At 44.1% G+C, this 22,020-nt stretch overlaps 1 protein-coding gene across 2 annotated transcripts in view; it reads left to right on the forward strand.

Moving 5' to 3' along the window:
* Nucleotides 1-22,020, forward strand: part of LOC146801342 (uncharacterized) — a 425,312-nt gene that overhangs the window by 240,136 nt on the left and 163,156 nt on the right. For both annotated transcript variants that reach the window (XM_085620993.1, XM_085620994.1), the window contains exon 7: nucleotides 9,282-9,314. In XM_085620993.1, the coding sequence (XP_085477119.1) occupies nucleotides 9,282-9,314 (33 nt within the window). The remainder of the gene's footprint in view (nucleotides 1-9,281; nucleotides 9,315-22,020) is intronic.

Consider the following 22,020-nt stretch of genomic DNA (forward strand, 5'->3'; position numbering starts at 1 on the left):
AACAAATATAATGTAGAATTCATGCCAAGCAAGACAATTGCTACAAAAACACTCAAGGCAAATTTGCATGAGGCTAAATAATTTTGGATGCTGTTAAACCTTTTAATTTGAATCTAATTGAACCAAAAGCGGTGGTTCAATTAGATTCCACTGTTGCAAGATCAGAGAATGCGCCAAAACATTGCCTGAAATTGGCAGCTCTAAATAGCTTATAGCTACGTTGGCTCAAATCTTCCCACTCCTTAGACGTGATCCTGAACCCAGTCTCCTTTTCTACGTTCTGAAGATGTTTAGCATTGGGGATCAATATGAACCACCTTGAATCTGTCTATATCAGCTGCCAATACCTCTTAGTTTATATTTAAATAGCATTTTTAAAATCGTAAAATCTTGACCTAGAAAGGATGCCGAATACGGCTGTAAATAAACTTATAATTTTCCGATTGCTGAGTCATAATTTCTTGCCCATACTGCTATCTGCCGTACCGAGTTGGTCACAGGACTTCCATGAGGTGTTATACTTGAAGTCAGCAACTTCTTGAAAGCCCAAATTAACCTAGTGGTGCACTTCATCAATGGAAAGGTGTAGGCCTAGGCAGATGCAGTCTTTCAATAGAAGAAACTCGTGGCAATCTAGAATTTTCAGTTCTTCATAAACTTTATTTTTGCAACAAAGTAGCTCCTGGATTACTTTATGTTTTTTTTTTTTTGGAAGCTATTTTATTTTTTTAAACACTGGTGAAGAAACCCTTAAGTCGTCCACCATAGCCTAAACTAGGCAGTTATCAAAAATCGGAATGGAGAGCATATCATTCAAATGAGAAAGGATATCTAAAAGGGCTGCTTGGTAGTATGCTCGCAAACTAGGCAGAACAAGGCCACCCCGCTCTTTATCTAGTTGTAGGGAAGCTTAACCGGGGCTCGTGATTCTTCCAAATAAACCTGCGTAACAGTGAATCTATCTCAATGAATCATTTTTGGGGATTTTTTAAGGGAACTTATGAAAATAAAAAGATATGAAGAGACAAAATAGACATTTTAATTAAGGCAACTCTGCCAATATTTGAGATGGTTACCAAATCCATTTACGCACTTTAGTTAATGTGGCCACATAGTTTAAACAAATCATCATAGTTACATGTGACATTAATGCCCAAATACCTAATTTGATCTGTAGGATTGTACCTGTGACATAAAGCTTGTGAAATATTGACAAGACAGGCATTAAATAAAGATTTTTTTTTTTTGTTTTCCGCCATATTTGTTTTTTAGCCACTAATCAAGGTAAACTCCATAATCTTTCCAAGTAAGTTATAAATGTTGGATTTCTCAATTTAGAAACACCGGGGCGAGGAGAAATACTATCAACACCATGGATCGCTATAGTAAGACACTTAATGAACAGGGCAAACCGAATTGGGGACAGTGGACAACCTTGTCTGGTTCCTTCGGTAATCCTGATTTTACGTGCTTCAATAGAATTATCGAAGCTGAGGCATTCGCATAGAGGTTTTTTAGAACTAATAGTAACCAGGAAGGAGCTAAAAAGGCCCCCAAGATGTCAAAAAGTGCTTCTCAAAAGACCAAGTCAAAGGCTTTTTTCACAAAATTTACCTATTCACCAGAAACCCATTCTGATCTGTGTGGATCAGTGTTAGACCTGTCAGCCTTAGGGTGGTCTTCCCCCAAACGTTTTGCCTGCTTACCTCTTCTTTTTGCTAATTCGTTTTGTTGGCCATAGGACTCTGAGCACTTTACCACTTCCAGCCCATCACTCCCTACAGCCTTCCTATTGTCTAAGCTCTCCAAACGGGTTTTGACTTCCTCTATTGAAATCGGGGTAAGAGGTCTAACCCTTGAGTTGTTGACAACCAAGGGGTTGTAATCGAATACAGAAAGTCAGATTTCTGAGGAGTACCCCATATGCCATCTGAATGATAGAGCACCATGTAACGGTTAAAAGAAATCCTCTGTATAAGGCAAGGATCAGACACAAGCATTCCTAACTCATGGAAAGGGTGTATTATTCTCCACCTCCATTAAAAATGTTCCAGAACTTTGCCACAGGACTACGACAAGTATCTATTCTGTATGGTAGTGGTGGTAAGGTATTTAAAAAGTCTTTATTGGAACATCCCCAGTAATGGGTTACTGAGAGGTGGCTACTCCCTCTAGAACAATTTGACTTTCGCTCCCAGTTTTCTCCGATAACATGGCCATGGTCCACGCTATCTTGGGTAATGACAAATTTCTGAAACATCAGCCAAGTTAGGCTGCTTTAATTGATTTTTCCACAGCTTTTGATAGTGCGGACCTTATGCCACAAGTTAGGTACTCTTGACCTCCAAGCTGGTTTACTAAAGTTATTACTTTGCTGCACACAGATGCACAATGCAGAGTATTAATGGGTTCAGATAAAGGACTGGCTGCCCTTATCACAACCCATAATGGGTTAAAACAGGAATGCCCTCTGGCACCACTTATTGTTGCTGTTTATATTCATACTTTTCATCACATGTTTCTTGGAATTAAACCTGTTCCACCACGCTTGGGCAATACAGCTTTCCGTACTCTGTTATATGATGTTATTATTTTTGAGCTAACTCCAGTTGGCCTTCAGTGTGGGCTTGAATGCTCTAGACTGTTGTGCGTGAAGCCTCTTTCGAAAGTGAAGATCTGTAAAAGCAAATGGTTTTTCTCCTAAATTTCAAAGAACTGTAAACTTGAGTTGGGGACTTGACATTATGAAAATGGAGAGGGTTAAACACCATATCTTGCTATGGTCCTCACACACTATAGTTCAGCAGCAGGCAGCATGTGCCTTATCTCTTGGAGGAAGAATTTGAAAAACGCACAATGCAGGCTTCGCCAACGTGTAGCTTGTGAACGACTGGTAGCTCTCCAGCTCCCTGTGTGCACTCGCACACTACTAAATTAGAAGCTTTTGCTTGGCTGAATTAATATACCTACACCAACATTGAAAGTGTATATTCAAGATGAAAATGTTTATTTTTTAGAACTGATAAGCTGATATTTGGAGAAAAATAATATATTTTCCAAAGTATATTTAAAGCTTATATTTGAGTGATAAATCATGTGGAACTGGGGAGACTGTTTACAAATATTATTGCCTTGGTGCTAGAGGCTTTGCAGCTGTGGCTGTTATGTATTACCCATGTAGAGACATTGCATTTTGGCAAAGCCTTTTTAGGTCGAGCCTATAGCAGCAGCGCGCATGCGCTGCTCGCTTTGCGAGGCATGCAGTATTCAGTATGGCGTGGAATCTCTGCCCACTCTCCGCTCATCTTTTTCATTGGCGTAAGTCCTAAATGCTGCCTTCCGATTGGTTTTAGGCTTGTTAGTTCCTCCTCATGACGTCCATGTCGTCATTTGTATTCTTCCATGGCTACTGGCCCCTTTACTTCGAGTGTTGCACAGAATGTGTTCTTTAGATTTTGAGCACTATTTTCTTCCCGTGCCGGGCTGGCAGGCAGTGTGGTGTAATCCAACGTGCTTCGCCGCCCCGGCAGCTGTGGGGTGAGAGCTCAGGTGTCACCCAGCACCACGGTGCTCTGACTCACTGCGTGCTCGGGCCGCCTGCTTTGTGCTGTTGTCGAGGCCACCTCGGATAGTGTCCCGGGACAGACTTATGAACTGCCCGTGCCAAGCCGCCTTCCTGATCCCGTTGCATCCCAGTCCGTCGCCTGCCTGCCCACCCGGTCTGACCATGTGCCTCGAGTACGCCTCTCTGTGCAGAAGGTGCATCACCAACACGAACGTGTGCGACTCCACTACAGATGATCCTTCTCCCTTCAGCAGAAGATAATCCGGGTAACTTGAAGTGGTGGCTCGGCTTGTTTCTCACGTGCACTGTACGGTGGTTTTATTGTTTAAGTAAAACTGTGCGTCTTTTTTTGTTTGTTCACTGTAGTTTAAACTTAATTGCTTTGGTTTTATAATACCAATTTGAATTAAGTTTGTTGTTAGTTTTGTACAGGAAGGACTTCCGAAAGGAAACATACTTTATTATATTGATAATGTACCACTGCCTCAGTAATTGTGTATATAATTTATAAATTTGCACCGTGTCTGTCTTACAGCCACTGTGTTTTATGTATCATTGCAGCATGTTTTACAGAAGATTGGAGCAAAAGAAGGCATAGCCCGGACTCGTGCCTTGAAACGGCTTGGAGTGTACCGTGCGCTACTAGTGACTTAATGTAATATTCTTGTCTGTGTGTGAAAGGCAGTGCGAGAGTGGGTGCTTAACAGCAAACTATCATGTTTGAATTTACGCCTATATTTTTAAATAATTTTTTGTTGTTATTTCTATCGGGATCAAAATCAACTTGGTGCTATTGGTTGCTTTGTTGTCGGTTTTGTACAAGGAGGACTTCAGAATATCCTAACTTTTACTGTCTCTAAAGTGACCGTGGCAAATCTTGTGATAGCCCTGCCGTCTCATGAATCCAAGGCATAATCCAACTCTTCTGTGGAGCCAGATTGCGCACTCTGTGTTTATTTGTTGATCCTCTTTGTCACACAGGTTATCAAAAGCGTAATTTGTACACATTTATTAGATAGCTCTGCTGTCTCCTGAATCAAAGCGCACCAAGCTGTCCACATTTGTAGTGATAGCTTCATTGTATAAAAACATCTGACTGAACAATCCGTGAACGTTTAGAGGCTAGTTCTGCCGGGTAATGTGTCAACTTTAATAATCTGTGCTAGTTGTTGGGGAAGCGCTATCTGGGGCATTGGCCTTTACATTTGTGCACATATATGGATAGCTCGGTTGCCTGGGGAATCAGCCTGCACACCATGTGCACATATCGGGATGAGCTCTGCTGCTTGGTGTATCAGCCTGTACATTGCTTGCATGTGTCGGAGATACTTTTGCTGTCTAAGGTATGAGCCTGTACATTGCGTCCACGTGTCGGTGATAGCTCTGCTGCCTGTGGCAATAACATCCCCTTTGTGCATATGTAGAGGATCTCTCTGCTGTCTAATGTATAATCCTGTCCATTCTGTACACACATACAAGCTAGCTCTACTGTCTAATGTATTAGCCTGTCCATTGTGTGCACACTTGGAGGATAGCTGTACTGTCTAATGTTTGCGCCTGTCCATTGTTCGCATGCTACTTTTCGTCCCTTTCATTCCTGGGAGACTGCAATCCAACATGTAACAACCTCCGCATCACTTATCATCTTCACAGCACCACTTTAGCATCATTCGAACACCACCGCAGCATCACCACAGCGCCACCTTGGCAGCAGTGCATCAGTGCAGCACCACCTCAGCAACAACTCAGCATTAGAGCAGCACCACTTCAGCACCAGTCAGCGTCCCTCAGCATCACTTCTGCATCCCTCAGCAGCACCACCGCAGCACAACCTAAGCATCACTCAGCAGCACCTGAGCACCATCTCAGCCCCAGCTCAGCACCAGTACTGAACCATCTGAGCACCAGCACAGCACCACTTCCGCATCAGTGCAGCACCACCTCACTACCAGCACTCTTTATGTCCCCTCCCAATACCAAAAACTTTAACAAACAAGCATTTGAACAGGCAGGAACATTTTGCCATCATTGCAAGGACAAAAAAAACTAGAAGACATTTTTTTATGATAATACTCTTTAACAGGGTCGTTCAGTTGTACATAATATCTTTTTGGTTATATATAAGGTAAAAAAAAATGCTTATAAAAGTTTATTATAATTTTCATCATGCTGCACAGTAGCCACACTGCCCGACAACATAGCTTTAAAACATTGGCTAAGCCAATAACTCTTGCTAAACACTTATAAGGTCCCAAAGGCGAGACCTATTGGCTATGCCAATGCTTGTTTATATTGCTGCTGGTAATCCTGCGTGATGCGCTTAGGTGATCGCTCATAGTGATCTTTCATATTGTGACCACTGATTTAATATTTGATGTGATCACTATTAGAATACTAATAATATTAGTAGTTCTCTATAAATTTGCTCGAGACATTTTTGGCGCTCCATAAAGGTGTATGAGATAAAATTGCCTGTAACCCTCCTGTGTACAGTTTTTACCGTATAATCAATCAATCACTCAGGATTTTTAAAGCGCATTTATTCACCCCATAGGGTATCCAGGTGCTTGCAAGGCCCGGCGGCTTATTCGAACAGCCACGCCTTCAGGGCCATTTGGAATTCCGAAAGCGTGTTGATGGTCCAGAGGTGCGTGGGAAGGCTGTTCTAGGTCTTTGCTGAGAAGGAGCGTCCTCCGCTTCTGCTTCAGTAGATGCAGGGAGTACAGGCAAGTGAGAGGGAGGTGGAGCATAGTCTTCTCGATGGTTGGTGGAAGTTCAGGTGGTGGTTAATGTAGGCAGGTCCTTAGTTGTGTGGAGCCTTGTGTGTGTGGGTAAGCAGCTTGAACTGGCATCTCTCCTGTACGGGGAGCTAGTGGAGTTTCCTGAGCTGGAATGTGATGTGGGTTCGTCGGGGAAGGCCAAGGATGAGTCTGGCTCTGGCGTTCTGTATGGTCTGAAGTATCTGTAGAAGGTGTGTGGCGATTCCTACATAGAGAGCATTGCCATAGTTCAATCAGCAGATGATGAGGGCTTGTGTCACGGTGCGTCTCGTGTGTGATCTTACGTAGCATGCGCAGAATGAGGAAGCAGGCGGAGGAGATGGCATTGATCTGTGATTTCATGGTGATCCACTTGTCAGTGATGATCCAGATGTTTCTGGCATGGTTGGAGGGAGTGGGTGCTGGTTCTAGGTCTGATGGCCACCAGGAGTTGCTCCATGTGTTGCTGCTGTTGCCAAAAATCAGTACTTCCGTCTTGTCTGTGTTCAGCTGTAGCCAGTTGTTCTTCATCCAGTCAGCGGCGTGTTTCATGCATCTGTGGAAGTTGGTTCTGATGGTGGTGGGGTAGTCTGTGAGTGAGAGGATGAGTTAGGTGTCGTCTGCGTAGGAAACTATCTTGAGACTGGGATCTGACGATGTTTGCCAGCGGGGTATAATAAATTGGCTCTCCTAAATAAAGTTGAAGGAGTTATCTGATCCCTTTGCTGTGGAGTGTCCCTGTACAAGCTCTGCAGTTAGAAATTAGCACAGAAAGTGTTTCTCTTTTTTATTCACCTGTTTATTGGATTTGGAACATTAACACAACTGTGCAGTCATACAGTTATGGCACAAATGGACTTGTCTCATGTGAATTCCAGTACTCTCTTGTCCCCCCCCCCCATTGCCAGCAACATATCAGCATCCGTCCTACCCCGATCAGTAGCGGGATGCATACCACCAAGGCACCTAGGGTTCGTCCTGTAATGTAAAGTGGTTTTGCATCATCCTTAGCCACTAGCTTTTAAAAATGCACATCCCACATTAACTCCGTTGGCGCTCGGCCACCCCGCAGTCTAAACAGCGTTAATGTATTAGCCTCGCTCTGGCCCAATGCGATAAATCCCTTGTCCCTAGGCCAACTTCCGGGGGTGGTAGCATCTTCCAGGCCATGGCTATCTACTCTTAATACCAGCGCCAGATCCACAAATCTGCATTACAGTTGGTTGGTTTTCATCCGAGCCATGAGCTCCAGCAGGCAGAGCCCAGGTGCATACGGTTCAGATGGTCCACTATCTCTGAGATATACCTGTACCCACACCAGCTCCATGCAATCCCACACCATGTGCTAGAACCCCATATCTGCCGGCTCACACCTTGGACAGTCCCTAGGCACTCCACCAACATGCGGCATATTTGGTGTGGGGTAAGGTATGTTTGATACAAATAATTCAACTGTGTGAAGTTGAAGCAATCATTTCGGGACACCCATTGAACCTGGGCCATACCCTTGCTCCACTGCTAGGGCGAAAATATTGTAGCTAGGTTAGTCTCGCCTTGTAACGGGGTGTCTGGGTGTGCGATTGCGCCAACAAGAGTCTACATAGAGGTGTTACCTCCTTCCTTCCCATGCTGTGAGTCAGTATCCCTACCAACAGTGAAGAGGGGACGGCTCCCCTGATGCCCCCCTAATGCTTGTGAATAATGTGTGTAAGTTCATTGTTCATGAGGAACTGGCGCTGCGGTATTGCATGTAGTTCAACCAGATTCTAGAACGCCCCATACCTCCCATCCGGGAACAGTTCCCCACACACGCCACTCCCGCCTCCCTCCATACCAGGGCCTCTACCCGATTCACCTGGTCACGAGCATCAGGCAACGCCCACAAGTCCATTTAGGGGCGCATAGGGGAAAGACTCCCCTCTATCACGTGCATATCGCCGCCAGCACGAGTGGAATGGGGGGGCAACACCGGCAATGACGTAAAGAAGTAGAGCTACCTGGGCAAGTTCAGCATCTTCGCAGTCGCAACCCTCCCCATCGGGGAGAGAGGGAGGGAGGTCAAGAACATACAGATCTTGGCCCTATATCTGCCCGACTGCAGTGGCACCTTAAGAGGTTTAAGGTCCGTGCGGGCCAGATACTCCATGTGAACTACCTCAGCCACCACCTCAAGAGGTCAGACATACATGAGAGAGGTCTGTGGACTTCCAGAACAGAGTGACATCAGAACTGATCAGAGCTTACTTCCATTCGTAAAGGTCACACTTGGACCCCCGAGATAGAAACTGTAGAGGGGAACGGGTTGCAACAAATTACCTTAAAAGGACTTTCTTGCTAAGGGAAAGGGACAACTAAACACTAAAATGTTACTTTTTCAGGGGTCTCCAACATACTTAGTTGGCGCTGTGCACAAGGTATTTCCTGCTGCTCTTCTTTCAACCTAAGTCACAAATCACAGGTTCTCTGACCCAACACAAAATAAAGAAAGTTTCTCGAGTCCTGTGGCCCGAGAGCATTGAGGCAGTGGTGATAGAGTCCTTCTATAGGCTGCACTTATCCAGTTGTGTGATATCTCACTTCTATTTGTGTTTCACCTATAGAAGGTGATGATAAGGCCCACTCTTTTGTACGTTTATCACAGTATTTAAATTCTTTGTTTTCCCAAACTTGGATCCTACATTTAAAGACATTGTTAGCTGTAAATAGTGCATACACCCGAATTAACATTCCTTTCTGAGCAGTTCCTGGGCGTGTTCATTCTGTAGCTATAAAAGAAATCTAACGGATGTTATTTTGGTTAAAACGTCTTGGAATTGGTCATTTTTGCGACTATTTTGGATCATTTTGGTGAACGTGATATTTTTTTAAATCTTGGTATATTTTAGGTAATGTTGATGTAAAGGAAACCCTCACTGGCCAGCTTTTACTATATTAAAACTGTTTTTCTATTTTTGCAGGGTTCTTTCAGCGCATCGTTTCAAGGGTGTCCAGTAAGTTAAGTTGTCCCCATTCTGCATCAGTTCTGCTTGCCTTTCTATCATGAGTATTTGCTTTATTTGCATTATTTGTATAATAGCCAAGATCTCTGTTTGTACTCATCACATCTAGTTTCTCATCTAAAGCACTCCGTTTAACTGGACTTTGTACTAGCAGATACTGGGCTGCAAACTGCTTGCTCAGCCCTGCTGCCCAGGATCAGACATGCTGACCTGCTGCTTCTTCCTTCTTCATAAATTGATAGCCAGAAAAGGCTGTACTTGGAACAGCATTGTGAAAAGAAAGGCAGCTTCCATTTTTATTAAAAATATTTTATTAGTGGTCTCCGTAGCGTGCACGGTTTTAGTTTGCTGGTGTATGACATTTCCATGTTTACAGTGTACTCATATGACATTTCTCTGGCTGTGGTACTTTAAGTATGCTTTGTTCATGTGTGTAATAATGCAGTTGACAACACATTCAGTAGTTACAAACCTCAGGGCAATGCAGTGTTCGAGAAAGGTTCCTAATGCAGATGCAACTCCCCTGAAGTGCCTATGCAAAGTCACAGGGCTTGTTTTTGGTAGGATCAGTCTGGGAACATTTGTGGTTTAATAGCAAGCATTATGTAAATCATCTATTGGCGCTACATTAGTAAAGGGGAAGGTTATGTATAATACATACACCTCATTACACACTCAAACCTAAGTCTGGCTCTCACCCCATTCAATAGTGAAAGGTGCAATCTCAGATACAGCACAATATGTTTTTAAGTTGATTTTTATTGGTAGTGTCAAAAACAGGACACTTAAATACAGCAGCATCTTAAAATGAACAGGAACAGTGGCAGCTCAGGGCGGCTTACCTGGGATGCCGTGAGGAGCTGGACGAGGTGACACAACATTTGCATTTGGGAATCTTGGAGGCCAGCATGGGTCTACCTTAGCTGCAGTCCTGCTGCACATCATCGGGGGGGGGGGGGGGGGGGTCGCCTCTTACTGCTAAGACCAGCGAACCAGCGTCCCGGGCAGTGGTGATTGGTGTACGGTGCATTGTGCACTATGGAGCTGTGTGGGACAGCAGGGCAGTGGTGCGGCATGAAAGTAAAAACACACACAAATCCCCTTTTCTAGTATAACATATTTAATTCTTAATTTAATTAAAATATTTAATGCTGAAAACAATTGTATCAAGTTAACACTCAAAATAATTACATTTGCTGAATATATTTCTTGGAGCGATGTTTTAATTCCCTGCCTCAACAGTTTTCTATGGGAGTGCACACCAGTACCATGTGTGGTGCTTGACTTACACCATGGCTGGTTTGGAGTACCTTTGCCACTGTTTTGATAACTTTTTGGCTGTAGTAACTTTAGAAACATAGTTCGTGAATAGAAGAGGTCTTACTCCTTTTTGGATGGGTGTTTGTAGTAGCCCGTATGCTCCCATGCAGAAATAAGTATTCCTCATTTTACAGCCACTCCCCTTTGTCCCTCCCGCATTTACTACTAAATTGTAGGCTTACATGTGCCAAGATCTCTGCCCGTGATGCACAGATCTCCGCTTCGAAAAGATGGGAAAGGTGGAGGCACATGTCTAGGCACATAGGTTTGAGAACAGCATTTTGTAGTACGTTAGTAGTACTTCCAGTGTTCCACTAAAGTAATTTCTGAATCAGGTCCTTAGTTTCTATATGAGTATTATATTCAAGGAGGGCCAAAGTGGACATTGAAAGGGACAAAAAAAAAAAAGGACCACAACAGCATTTAGAATCAGCAATTTAGATTACAGTGGCACATACATCCTGTGAAACTAAAAAACAACCGCAGTGGCACATACAAAAGAAGAAGGGGCACAGTGATACATTCCGTCTTAGGGCCTGATAACGACTTTGGCTGTGTGGCAGCTGGCCGCCACTCCAGCGCCCCGCTGCCACACCTCAAAGCCATAGTCGAACCGCCTGCCAGATTATGACCTAAATCCTGGTGGGCGGTCCTGCTTTGGCAGTTCCACAGCGGTGCTGTGCTAAGGCTCATAAGTGAGGTTTAGTAAGGCTCTGCTGTGAAACCACCAAAGTGCGTTCCTGCATGGCATGGACTGTGAAGTCCATGCCGTGCAGGAACGGGGCATTGAGGCAGACAGGGGGGCACATGTGCCCCCTGCATGTATCCCCTGGCCCAGAGGCAACACTCGGCCCTGTAGGGCCCCCTTAGTTTCCTCACCGCCACCCTTTTCATGGCAGTCGCACTGCTATGAAACCCGTGGTGGCAGGGAAACTCGTAATATGCTTGGCGGTGCTGCACCGGCACCGCTGTCATATTACGGCCCCAGGCCACTGCATCATTGCTGTGGGATCAGGGATCCCCGAAGGTTGCAGCGGTCCATTGCCGGTCCGACCGCCAAACTCATAATAGGGCGATCAGACCACCACCATGGATTTGGCAGTCAGTCGGAACAACAAACTCATAATCAGGACCTTAGTGAGGGGTTTTGTCAGAATGCATGGATGGAGCCAATCCGACTTCTTGAATGAAGCAGGACAGTCGTAGTAAACAAATGAAACAGCTCACCAAGAAAAGTATGTTTACGCTAGCTAAAATTTGCCAGCAGTTATCTTTAAGGAAAAAAGATTTTTGTAGCTCAGTTTCCTAGCCAAAGTTGACAGTGTTTAAAGACAACGTAAGAGAAAATATGGGCTATTTACTTCATTCCTTTTTAGGTCATACTTCATGTGCGAACTTGTTTATAATACAGAATGTGTAGCTTTTAGGGGAGAGAGACAGCTTTTCATGTTGATTTCTTTATTCATCAAATGGTCCCTGCCGCATGCTAAAAACAAAGCAATTTATCAAGTAGATTGCATTGGGGTGGAAGCACTTCCGAAAAGGGGGAATGATACGCTAAATAGCCAATAACGTGAGGTGAGAAATGTTTGCTCTTCTAAAGGCTTTCTTTTAGTACATTTTATTTGAGGCGTTGTTACAAAGCTCATACATACAGCTTTGAAGTCAAGCCAGAGTTAAAAAGCTTGGTTAATTGGTTCTATAAATATTACCAGGGTCAGAATGGTGCTGAAGCCAACTGTATAGTTACTGTATCTACAAATATAAAATCAAAATTCATAAATTTGAAATCCTCCATAAATGAGGAGGAATTTGAAATCGGATGTTAAAAATTAAGTTGATATCCTTATCTTGATTTCTGGGAGCAGCGCACATACAGCGAAGGAAACGAAGGATGGACCATTCATGCCCTCAGTTGAGGCACCGGAGTACACTCGTAAAAAGATTGTAAGCATTGGAGCAAAAAAGACAAAGTGACAAATGCGAACAGCATTTTGCTTTGTCTTTAAGAAATAAAACTACATTTTTTAAACACTTCAACCTTCCGATTCAAATTTCAATTTTTGCATGTGTTTTTGAATTAAATAAAATGTTATAACTTGTGATTTCTGTTTTTTACAGTCTCTTATAAATTGTTTTGAGGTTCAAGTCATAGGAATTACTTGGGTCGGGTCCCTGGCTGCAATTAGTAATTCACTGGCAGGCCACAGAAGTTAAAAGGTTAAGAACGTCTGGTCCTGAATGATACATTAAGAAGTAGGCTTTCTATAAGCAAAAGCAAATATCATTTATTTATCAAATTAATCATCAACATCTGTGGTTAAGTCTCCATACAAGTAAGACATCAACTTAGCATTAAAAATTAAGTCCATTTGAGCAGATCATAATTTTGATCAATTGAATTATCCCAACAATTCAACAACCACATTAAAATGTTTCCAATACTTCCTCATTCTAACATCTCCCACTCAGGACAAGTTCATCAGTACAGCCAGCTTTGTGTTGTTGCACTGGTCACCTCCTATGCTGCACAGTTGTTAGTCAATTCATCTCTAATCATGCTAAAAAACATACTGTGCAAAATACTTTGGGACATATTTCCTAAATGAACCATACTTTGCAATCTATATTAACTTTCAGACTGCTGTCTGGCCTAAATAGAGAGACATAAGCCAGTTTATAGGCCATCTGTAGATGACCAAGGGCACATATTTGGATTCCTCCTTGTCTGAAATAGCCTGAAATATCTATAGACCTTCACGAAATGCTGCAAATGAGCCTCACCAACTTTCAAAAGGGAAACCTCCAAACCTTCGCACCACTGCCTCTTTCCGGGTCTTCAAAATGATTCTTAAAACTCTTCTCTTCCAATGACATCTTTCTCAGTAACAATCCTCCCCAAGCTTCCTACCTGGCATATGCCCTCATATTTAATGGCAAGACCCTGAGTGCTACAAGACACTCTTGAGAGCTATAACGACATTTCCGCTTTAACTATGTAAACTGTAAATATGTCATATGTATTTGTGTAACCTTAATCACTTTAACTTCTCTAAATATGTAATCTATCATTTATATATTCATCAACAGTTTGCCTTTTGCAAAATAGAGCGCACTCGAGCCAGCGCCGGCTTGTGGAAAGCCTTTAATTCAGGAAGGACAGCATACAAAACTGCGTGTTCGTAAGGCCAAGTTGCTAGTGTCATAATTTATATATACATAACTCTCACCATTAGTAACAGTAGTAGCTATACATATTGTCACCTGCTACCCTATTACTCGAACTTTCTCATGTAATGTTCTATGCTCTATTGTAAAGCGCTCTGACACCACTGGGTATTGGCCATGCTATATAAAAACGCATAAATAAGTAAATAGCCAAATATAAAAATGCATAAATAAGTTAATAGCCAATCATCCCAATAAGAGAGAGTCTTTTATTAACAGCTTAAATAAGTCATAAGAGCTTACACTGTCAAAGAATGGCTCAGGACCATTGAGTATAACAATTATCCTGTAATAGATCTGAGGCTGAGACAGTCTTCCAAACCAATGGATCATCATGATTGTCCCAGGAGAGAAATACAGTTCAGTGCTAGAAACTGAAAAGATCTAACTCGAAATGCTAAAGACTGTGTCACCCCATATTAAACCAAACCCACTCCTACGGATATTGCTTCCACAAAGGTGGACTGCTGCAGCTTAATAAAGCTTCACAAAGCAGCAGATTCCAACTTGACTTGAGAATGATCAGTATATGATAGCCTCGTCAGTACATCAACAAACCTAAAGGGAGTGGGAGGGGATTTGAGAAGGATGAGGATTGCATACCCTCCATATAATACTCAAACCTACCAAAGATTACCATATCCTTGCCATTGCTCCTAGAGCCTCTCCTAGCATCTTAGTGTGCCACTTAAGTGTGATTATGTGGTGAGAACTTCTGTTGAAACCAAATCAAACCCTCATTTGGTCCTTGTACACTCTGTAGCCAGGAGTAGGCTGACGACAATGAGGTGGGAACATTTGATAGGGTTCTGCCGCCATGGACAGAGCAGACACACAGATATCCCGCCTGGACCAATGCCAGTTGTTAGTTTACTCAAGTTTTCAAGTGGAGGTTACGTTTCCTTAAGTAGCGAACCCTGGTGTAAAAATAATGTTATGAGTTACCATATTGTCAAGGACAGTAACGATTACTTGCTGAACAACTTTTGGGCCGCGCAGTACCGTTGTCAGAAAAGTGCAGTGTGCTCAGCCCACGAGAAGGCTTAGCACAGGACTTGGGTCTTGATTTATTCTTTGTTTTGTGTGGGAAACGTATCGTTTTGATTTATTACAAAATGTCAATAGTGATGGGGAAGCTTTGTTTTTTTTTGTTATTGGCTGTGCAGCATAAAACTTTAGTTTCAAATGGTTCAGACTAGCCCTTCATCAGGCAAGAGTGAGAACGATGGATAAGGCATCAGCAGAGGGTGCTGCCCCTGTAGAGTGTACAATGGTGGCACTGTGGAATAGCCGTATCTGTGGCAATAAACACTTTAGGAGAACATGTTTTTATTAAGCATAGTGGGGAAAGAAATGTCAGAAAGCACATAGTGTGGACACACTGGCAAGACCGGGAGCAACTGTTATGTTACTTCCAAATTATTGGGGACACACTCAGTAGATACCCTAAACCCCAAAAGGCAACTGTGACCTAATCGGAGAAAAGGAAAACTGGCAGGTATCGGATACTACTCTGCTAAATAGTTACATTCAAGTAGGTAGAAGTATTTGCAGTCAGATAAATCTGTCCGAGAATCTTTCTTCTGTATGGGATATTTACTGAGTCCCACCCCAAAATCAGCACACGCACACAGTTGGCACTTGACACTATATGATTATTTATTATACACTACTCATTTACAAATCATGTGCCTTCGAATGACAGGGAATATTATAAACAACTCCAAAATTACTGTCTATACAATTGCCAAGCAGACAAGTCTTCACTGTATCAGATGGGATGCGCATCTGTGTTGTTGTAAGGTTTTGGATCATAATCGTAATGCCCTTTCAACTGATGTTTTGATGAGATTTTTTTTTAATTAAGAAGGATGTTGTTTCGTCCTCTGAGTATACAACTATAAGTTCCCTTTAACAAATGTTCTTGTGTATATTTTTGTTTGTTTTTATATAAGATGCTTTGGCCCAGGCTAAATTTACCACAAACTTTACTCATATTCGGGTATGTCCAATAAGTACAGGGAGAGTCTTTGGTCAATGCAACAACCTGTCCCTTCAGCTACGGAGCACTGTGCAAAGCCTTTATTTTATGCAGTCGGCTCGGTACAGTACCCGCAGCACACAGCGATGGGCCTTGTCCTACTCTCCGTGTCAGCAGAGGAAGCAGTGTTCTGATTTCAGGGCGTAGCGTCCTCCATTGCATCCTTCCAATCCTCCCGCTGCCAGAACCCACTGCACATGACCACCTACACCCCCAGGAGGCTGTGCTGAATGTGGAATTCTGCCACGCATGCAGTCTCTGTGGTCTTAAATTAGGTGTGTATGAACCTTGGGTATGTTTGGCTGTGGCCTTTAGCCACACCTGTAGTGCTAAAGGCACTCCCATGTATTGAAACCATGTGATGACATTTGACTGCCATTATTTTGATTGACTTTTGGTGTTTTACTTTACCTTAGCCTGAATGTACTACATCCTGTTTCCTGCATGTCCCTTGTTACCTTGAAGATTTCTTTCATGTCTCTTTTTTTAGCTTTAGAGTGGGAGAGTTTTCACAGAGTAGAACAGCCTTGCCAGGAACAGAACATGTGGGATGTGCATTTGAAAGCATATTTGAGAGAGAGGTGTTGAATGTACTTCTTGGTCTCGGAGTGCAGTGTTATATGCAGTGGTGCTCAAATGTGCATTATGTTGTACATTGGGAGATGAAGTGTGCAGTGCTAAAGGTAGTGGTGCACAATTGTTAAACAAGCATTTACAATGCAATAGGTCTCGCATTTGCGAGTTTGACCTATTGGTATTGTAAATGACAATGCCTTTTATTATTGTAGGTTGTTTAAACACATAAATAAAAGGCATTATCATTTACAATGCCAATAGCTCAAACTTTCGCAAATGCGAGACCTATTGCATTGCAAATGCTTGTTTGATTTAGTGCCCGTTTTATGTGCTTGCTTCTCTTTTGGTGTTGTTTTATTGCTTAGTCTTCTGTGTCCATTTCTTTTGCTCTTTCCCTGTCGTTTGTGCCCGTTTCCCTTACCTTTCTGCTCCTTCTTCTCCTCTTGTCCCCCCCTCTTCTCCCCTGCCTGCAGGGACCCCTGCCTTCCTCGCTTTTCCCACCTCCCCCCCATTCATTACTTGTTCTCCGGCGTGCCTTCCCCGGCTGCAGTTGCCTGCATTTCCCAAGCCCTGACTGCGCACTGCTCCCCCTCCTACGACCTACTTTATAGCCGCTGTCGTGTGTCTGTACATTGGGTACATGCAGCGAGTGATCCAAAAGCAAGCCTGTCTGTGCCCGTCCGTCCCTACACCACACCCAGCGCCACGCACACTGGTCTGTCTTACCACCAGTGCTACACTTCTACTCACTTGCTAGCACTCAACACCAGAAACCATCCCGACTGCTGCCCCCGCTCTGCACCACATTTCATGGTAGGACCTCTCTCATGCGCTCACTGCTGCTTCTCTTGCAGCATCTCCCAATGCCCCCATCCACACACACACCTCACCCCGCATCTCCTGTATGCCCCTCGAATCCAAATCTCTCTGCAAACATGCCACTGAGATCTGGGACCATATCGATACACTCCCCAGACATCCTCCTTCTCACTGAAACCTGGCTCAGCCCTTCATCCACCTCATTCATTCCAGTGGCTATTCTGCCTGGCTACAAGAAAATCAACCTCGAAATGCTCAACAAACCTGGAGGAGGTTCACAGTTATCCTCAAAGACACTATCACAACCAACACGATCTTGGAACACTTGTACTTTCAACAGCCTGCTTACTCCATGATCATCTCAGGCACCCTCACTTATTGACCACCAGGACCCCTGCACCACCTTCACCAGCCTCCTCACTGACTTCATCACCCCTGCTTCGCCATTAGACCCCATGACTTTCTCCTGCTTGGTGACCTCAACATTCACCTCGATGGCCCAACGGACCACAACACCACTGACTTTTTAGAGAGCCTTGACAACATCGTAGTCACACAGCTCGCACAAGGCTCGACTCACATCGCCAGACACACACTCATCCCAGTCTTCACAGCCAGCAACAAGATTGCCTTCAGTGACCTCATCCCACTCACATGGACAGACTACTCCATTGTACACTTCCACATCAATACACCCCAGCAAACCAAAACCAACCATCAACTTTAGCTGCAACTGGAACAACATAACAGACACAGGTTGGACCTACACGCTTCGTTCCAACAGCCTATCCTCATAGGAGACCTACAGAACAACCTATCCACCTTCAACAATTGGATCTCAGACTGCGCCAATACCCTGGCCCCCATGAAGAAGATCAGATATACGAGAACTCGTGCTCAAGTATGCTGGTACATGGAAGACCTAAGAAACTTCAAGCGCCGGGTTGTTTGCTCTGCCCCGTGAATAAAACCCTCTAGACAGACAGTTAAATTGCTAGTCAATTTACAAAATAGAAGTACTGGTAATAATACCTCATATATTATTAGGATGTCTCCACCTGTTTCTCCCAGAACACCCAGAGCCCTTAACAGCTATCACCATCATGACCCATCATGAGCAATGAGCATTTTTATATAGCCAACCGAAAAAAACAAAAATCTTTAGATTATCAAAAGTGAATATGCAAATGTATATCTTGCGGCTGCATGCTTTTTATGATCTGCCATACCCAAAACAAAAGCAGATACGTCTTTGTATTTGTTGCCTTCCACTTTCACCAAAAGTAGACATTCTAGGGGTTCTGCTTGGTTCATAATTTTGTGGTATCCTGAGGTAGAGGGGCCAGTGTTGAATGCCTTGGAACCTCTAGTAACAGCTAACGGTACGGCAGCCTGGTGCAAAAATCTGCTCTCAGGGTCTGTTAATGACACGTGGAAGTTCAGATGCTTTTTAGTTATAACTGGACTCAGTGTACCAGCAGCACAGCCCCTCCTGTAGTTCTGTAAGTAAGTATCAGCTTGTAGAGCAAGCAAATGCCAATCAGCGCCTTGGCGCTCGCGTCCAAAGAGGGCCCAATATAGACAGAGCGGAAAACCTGATTAGCAGTAGGAGCAAAAAGCCAGGTTTTCAGCTGCTGCCTGAATTTTGCCGGATCTGACCGGGCTCTGTGATGGCCCACTGTAGTTTAGCCTACTTTCATAAATAATCCTGCAGTACAATTGCTAATAAGGGGCGGATTGCTGGAGCACGCCGAACTGCAGAGTGGCCAATGACGTAAGCACATTTGTTGGCTGAAACAGTAAGGTTAATGGATCCTGCATTTGTTGGGTGAAACCATAAATGGACCTCCCTGTTTATGGCCGATGAATCAAGTGGGTAGTCCTCTCTTAATTTGCAAAAATGAAACCTGCATGTTAGTACTGCATTGCTGGCAGTATAGTGACTGAAAACATAAACCAGCCTGTGATGTGAACAGTTGTGTGGGCAGGATAGCACATATTACAGAGAGGGGTAAAAACAGTGAGTGGCAACTTGCGTGGCCTGGCTTATGCCCATAAAGGGGTTCCTTAGTACAAACAAACCTGATATGACCGAACTAGGGTGGGTGTATACTCAAACATGCTTTCCTGCATGGCTACACTCGTGTTATGGCCCTTGACTGGGAAAGATAAAAGTTACCCTGAAGCCATCCTTAATTTATTTATATATTTATTTATTTATGCATGTGGTTTGATATAGCACAGACATTACCCTAAGGTGTTCGACAACTTTACAATAGCACTGTAGCGCTACATAAGGCACATAGTCATAATAAGTTGCAGAAATAGGTGCAAGTCTGGGAAGGTGCCAAATACTATTGAGGTGGAATGAAAGATCCCAGGGCGCAGAGGATCATTACAGACAATCCCAGTTGTTCAAGCACTTTCTGTTGCAAATAGAGTATTACATCTTGCACAGAGATTGCACAGTCAGAATTGCGTAGTGTCAAAATGAAAGCTCGTTCAGTGTTAGGAGGGAGTTAGCCAGATCCTATCAAGATAGAGAGTTGATTCTCCGGGCATGTATCTCTGTGGAGCATCGCACACTAGATGAGGGAAGAATAGATATTAGCTAATCTCAAAATTCGAAACGAAGGTGTCCCCACCATGACATGGGTATCATCACTCCAACAATATATACCCGGATTGCAGGAACACTTTTATATGGCCTTTTTTGGACTTTAAAAAAATGCAAAGATGTATTAATTTGCAGTAGTGGGAATTGGGAAAGCCGGATTGACAAATACGTAACCTGCTCAAAATAACAACACCTCTGAGAATCCTTTAACCGCGGATTCAGCTTTTGAATATTACCCAAGTGTCAGACTGGTTCCGGAAAATCTGCAGCAGTACCCCTGTGCAGCAGTAGGTGGTGCTAAAGGCTCTGCGTCAACGTCATTCCATACTTTAGTGACATGCATAGGCCTGTATAAGCGCCACCCAAGCATGCTCACAGTTTATTTCTTTCAGCGCCTATAGACGCAGATCCGTAGCTACCCCTGGTCTCTTTGAAACATAATTTTCATACTTTCCAAAAACTTTGTTACTGTGTGCTAGGAATGTGTCTCCTCCTAAATCTACAGGGCTTAATTAAGCCTTGTGGGGAATGTCGCAAACAGATGTCTGTGACAAAGCCCCTCTTGGTTTGACTGTGGTGTCTAGGGTCGGGCCACAGCTCCAAGACCTACAGCGACTGCACTTCGAAGGCTGCTCGGGAGCACGAGTCAAAGCTTTTTGTCACCAAGCATTTGAAGCCCTTAGTTGGTCAAGGTCACAGGCAAGATCCTGGTCCCGCTCCCAAAGCCATTCCTGCAACAGGTCGCTTCTGAGGTCCAGGTTTTCAGGTAAGTCTAAGAAGAAGCGTAAGATGTTGAAGCAGGACCCGGCCCCTCCTGCCACTCTGTTTCCTCAGATGGCGCAAGGCCGTCATTGTGCCTCTCAGACACACTTCTGATGTTGTTTTTGCGGAGCCATTCCTTATCCCGCCCGAGTTTCCAGGGTCCGGGACCACTCCTCAACAAATACAGGAGTTTCAGAATGCCATGTTGTATATTTTTGCCACAACACTCTCTCCCTCTGGCACTCATGGGTGCCTCAAGGAGCCAAGAGGCCTCTCACCTGGATTTCCAGAAGTGGGACCTTCCTCAGCACTGGTTGGGCTCTCTGGATCTGCTCCCGTATCTGTACTGGTTTCCTCTTCGGCGCCTCAACCCATGCTGGTCCAGTTGACACCAACAATGCTGGATGGCGACGGGCAACCCATAGTGTAGTCCAGCACTGAGGCGGTGCCGTTCCGATTTAAACCAACGCAGTATTTGATGCTTCTTATGCCAATTAACCTGGGCATTCCTTTGGGTACAGACACAGAGCCTCTGTTTCAAGGTAGAGCATAATTTATGCATATCCTTTTTGGTACAGATTCGGACAATGGCATATACGACACTGGAGATGAATTTTCTCTGGTCTTTCATACGGACAATTGATAAGAAGATCTCCATAATGCCAGTGGCCTTGATACTTTCCAGACACTGGCTTGGTCTCTCCTGCAGGCCCTGCTATTTAAGAAACCAACTAATTTGCAGTGTTTGTACGAAGGGCTGCTGGGATCCTAGATCTCCAGCTTCCTACCCAAGAGGTGAAGGTGAATGTGCTTACCGAGGTACTCCAGGCGGAACAGACCAGTTCTGAGCCATTCCTTTCCTTTAATGAGGCTGTCACTGATACCCTCTTGGGGGCCTGGCTAAGCCCTGTTCAGAGCCACCAGCCAACGCCAGATTGCCGATCACCACTGTCCTGCACAGGGTTATCCAGACTTTGTGACCCCACATCCCACGACTAAGACCTGGGCGGTTCAGGCGTCAGCTTGTAAGGTGAATGCTTATGTGTTTTCCTCTACTACCCCTGACTGAGAATCTAAGCACATTGAGACCTTCGAGAAATGAGTGTTCTCATCCACATCCTCAATGCCAGTTGCCTTCTTGGTCACTATACCCCCGCCATGTGTAATTCAATCACTCAGGTTCCACCAATTGTGCCTGAGGAAAGCTGTGCCATTCTTTCTCAGGCCATTCATGATGGTCATGTCAACGTACAATTTATTAAATGTTGAGGCTTGACATAACTGATTCTATTGGCAGGGCCATTGGCCCAATTGAAGCCCTCTGCCGGCATGCG

This window comes from Triturus cristatus, chromosome 8 (assembly GCF_964204655.1).
Source record: "Triturus cristatus chromosome 8, aTriCri1.1, whole genome shotgun sequence".
Classification (NCBI taxonomy): domain Eukaryota; kingdom Metazoa; phylum Chordata; class Amphibia; order Caudata; family Salamandridae; genus Triturus; species Triturus cristatus.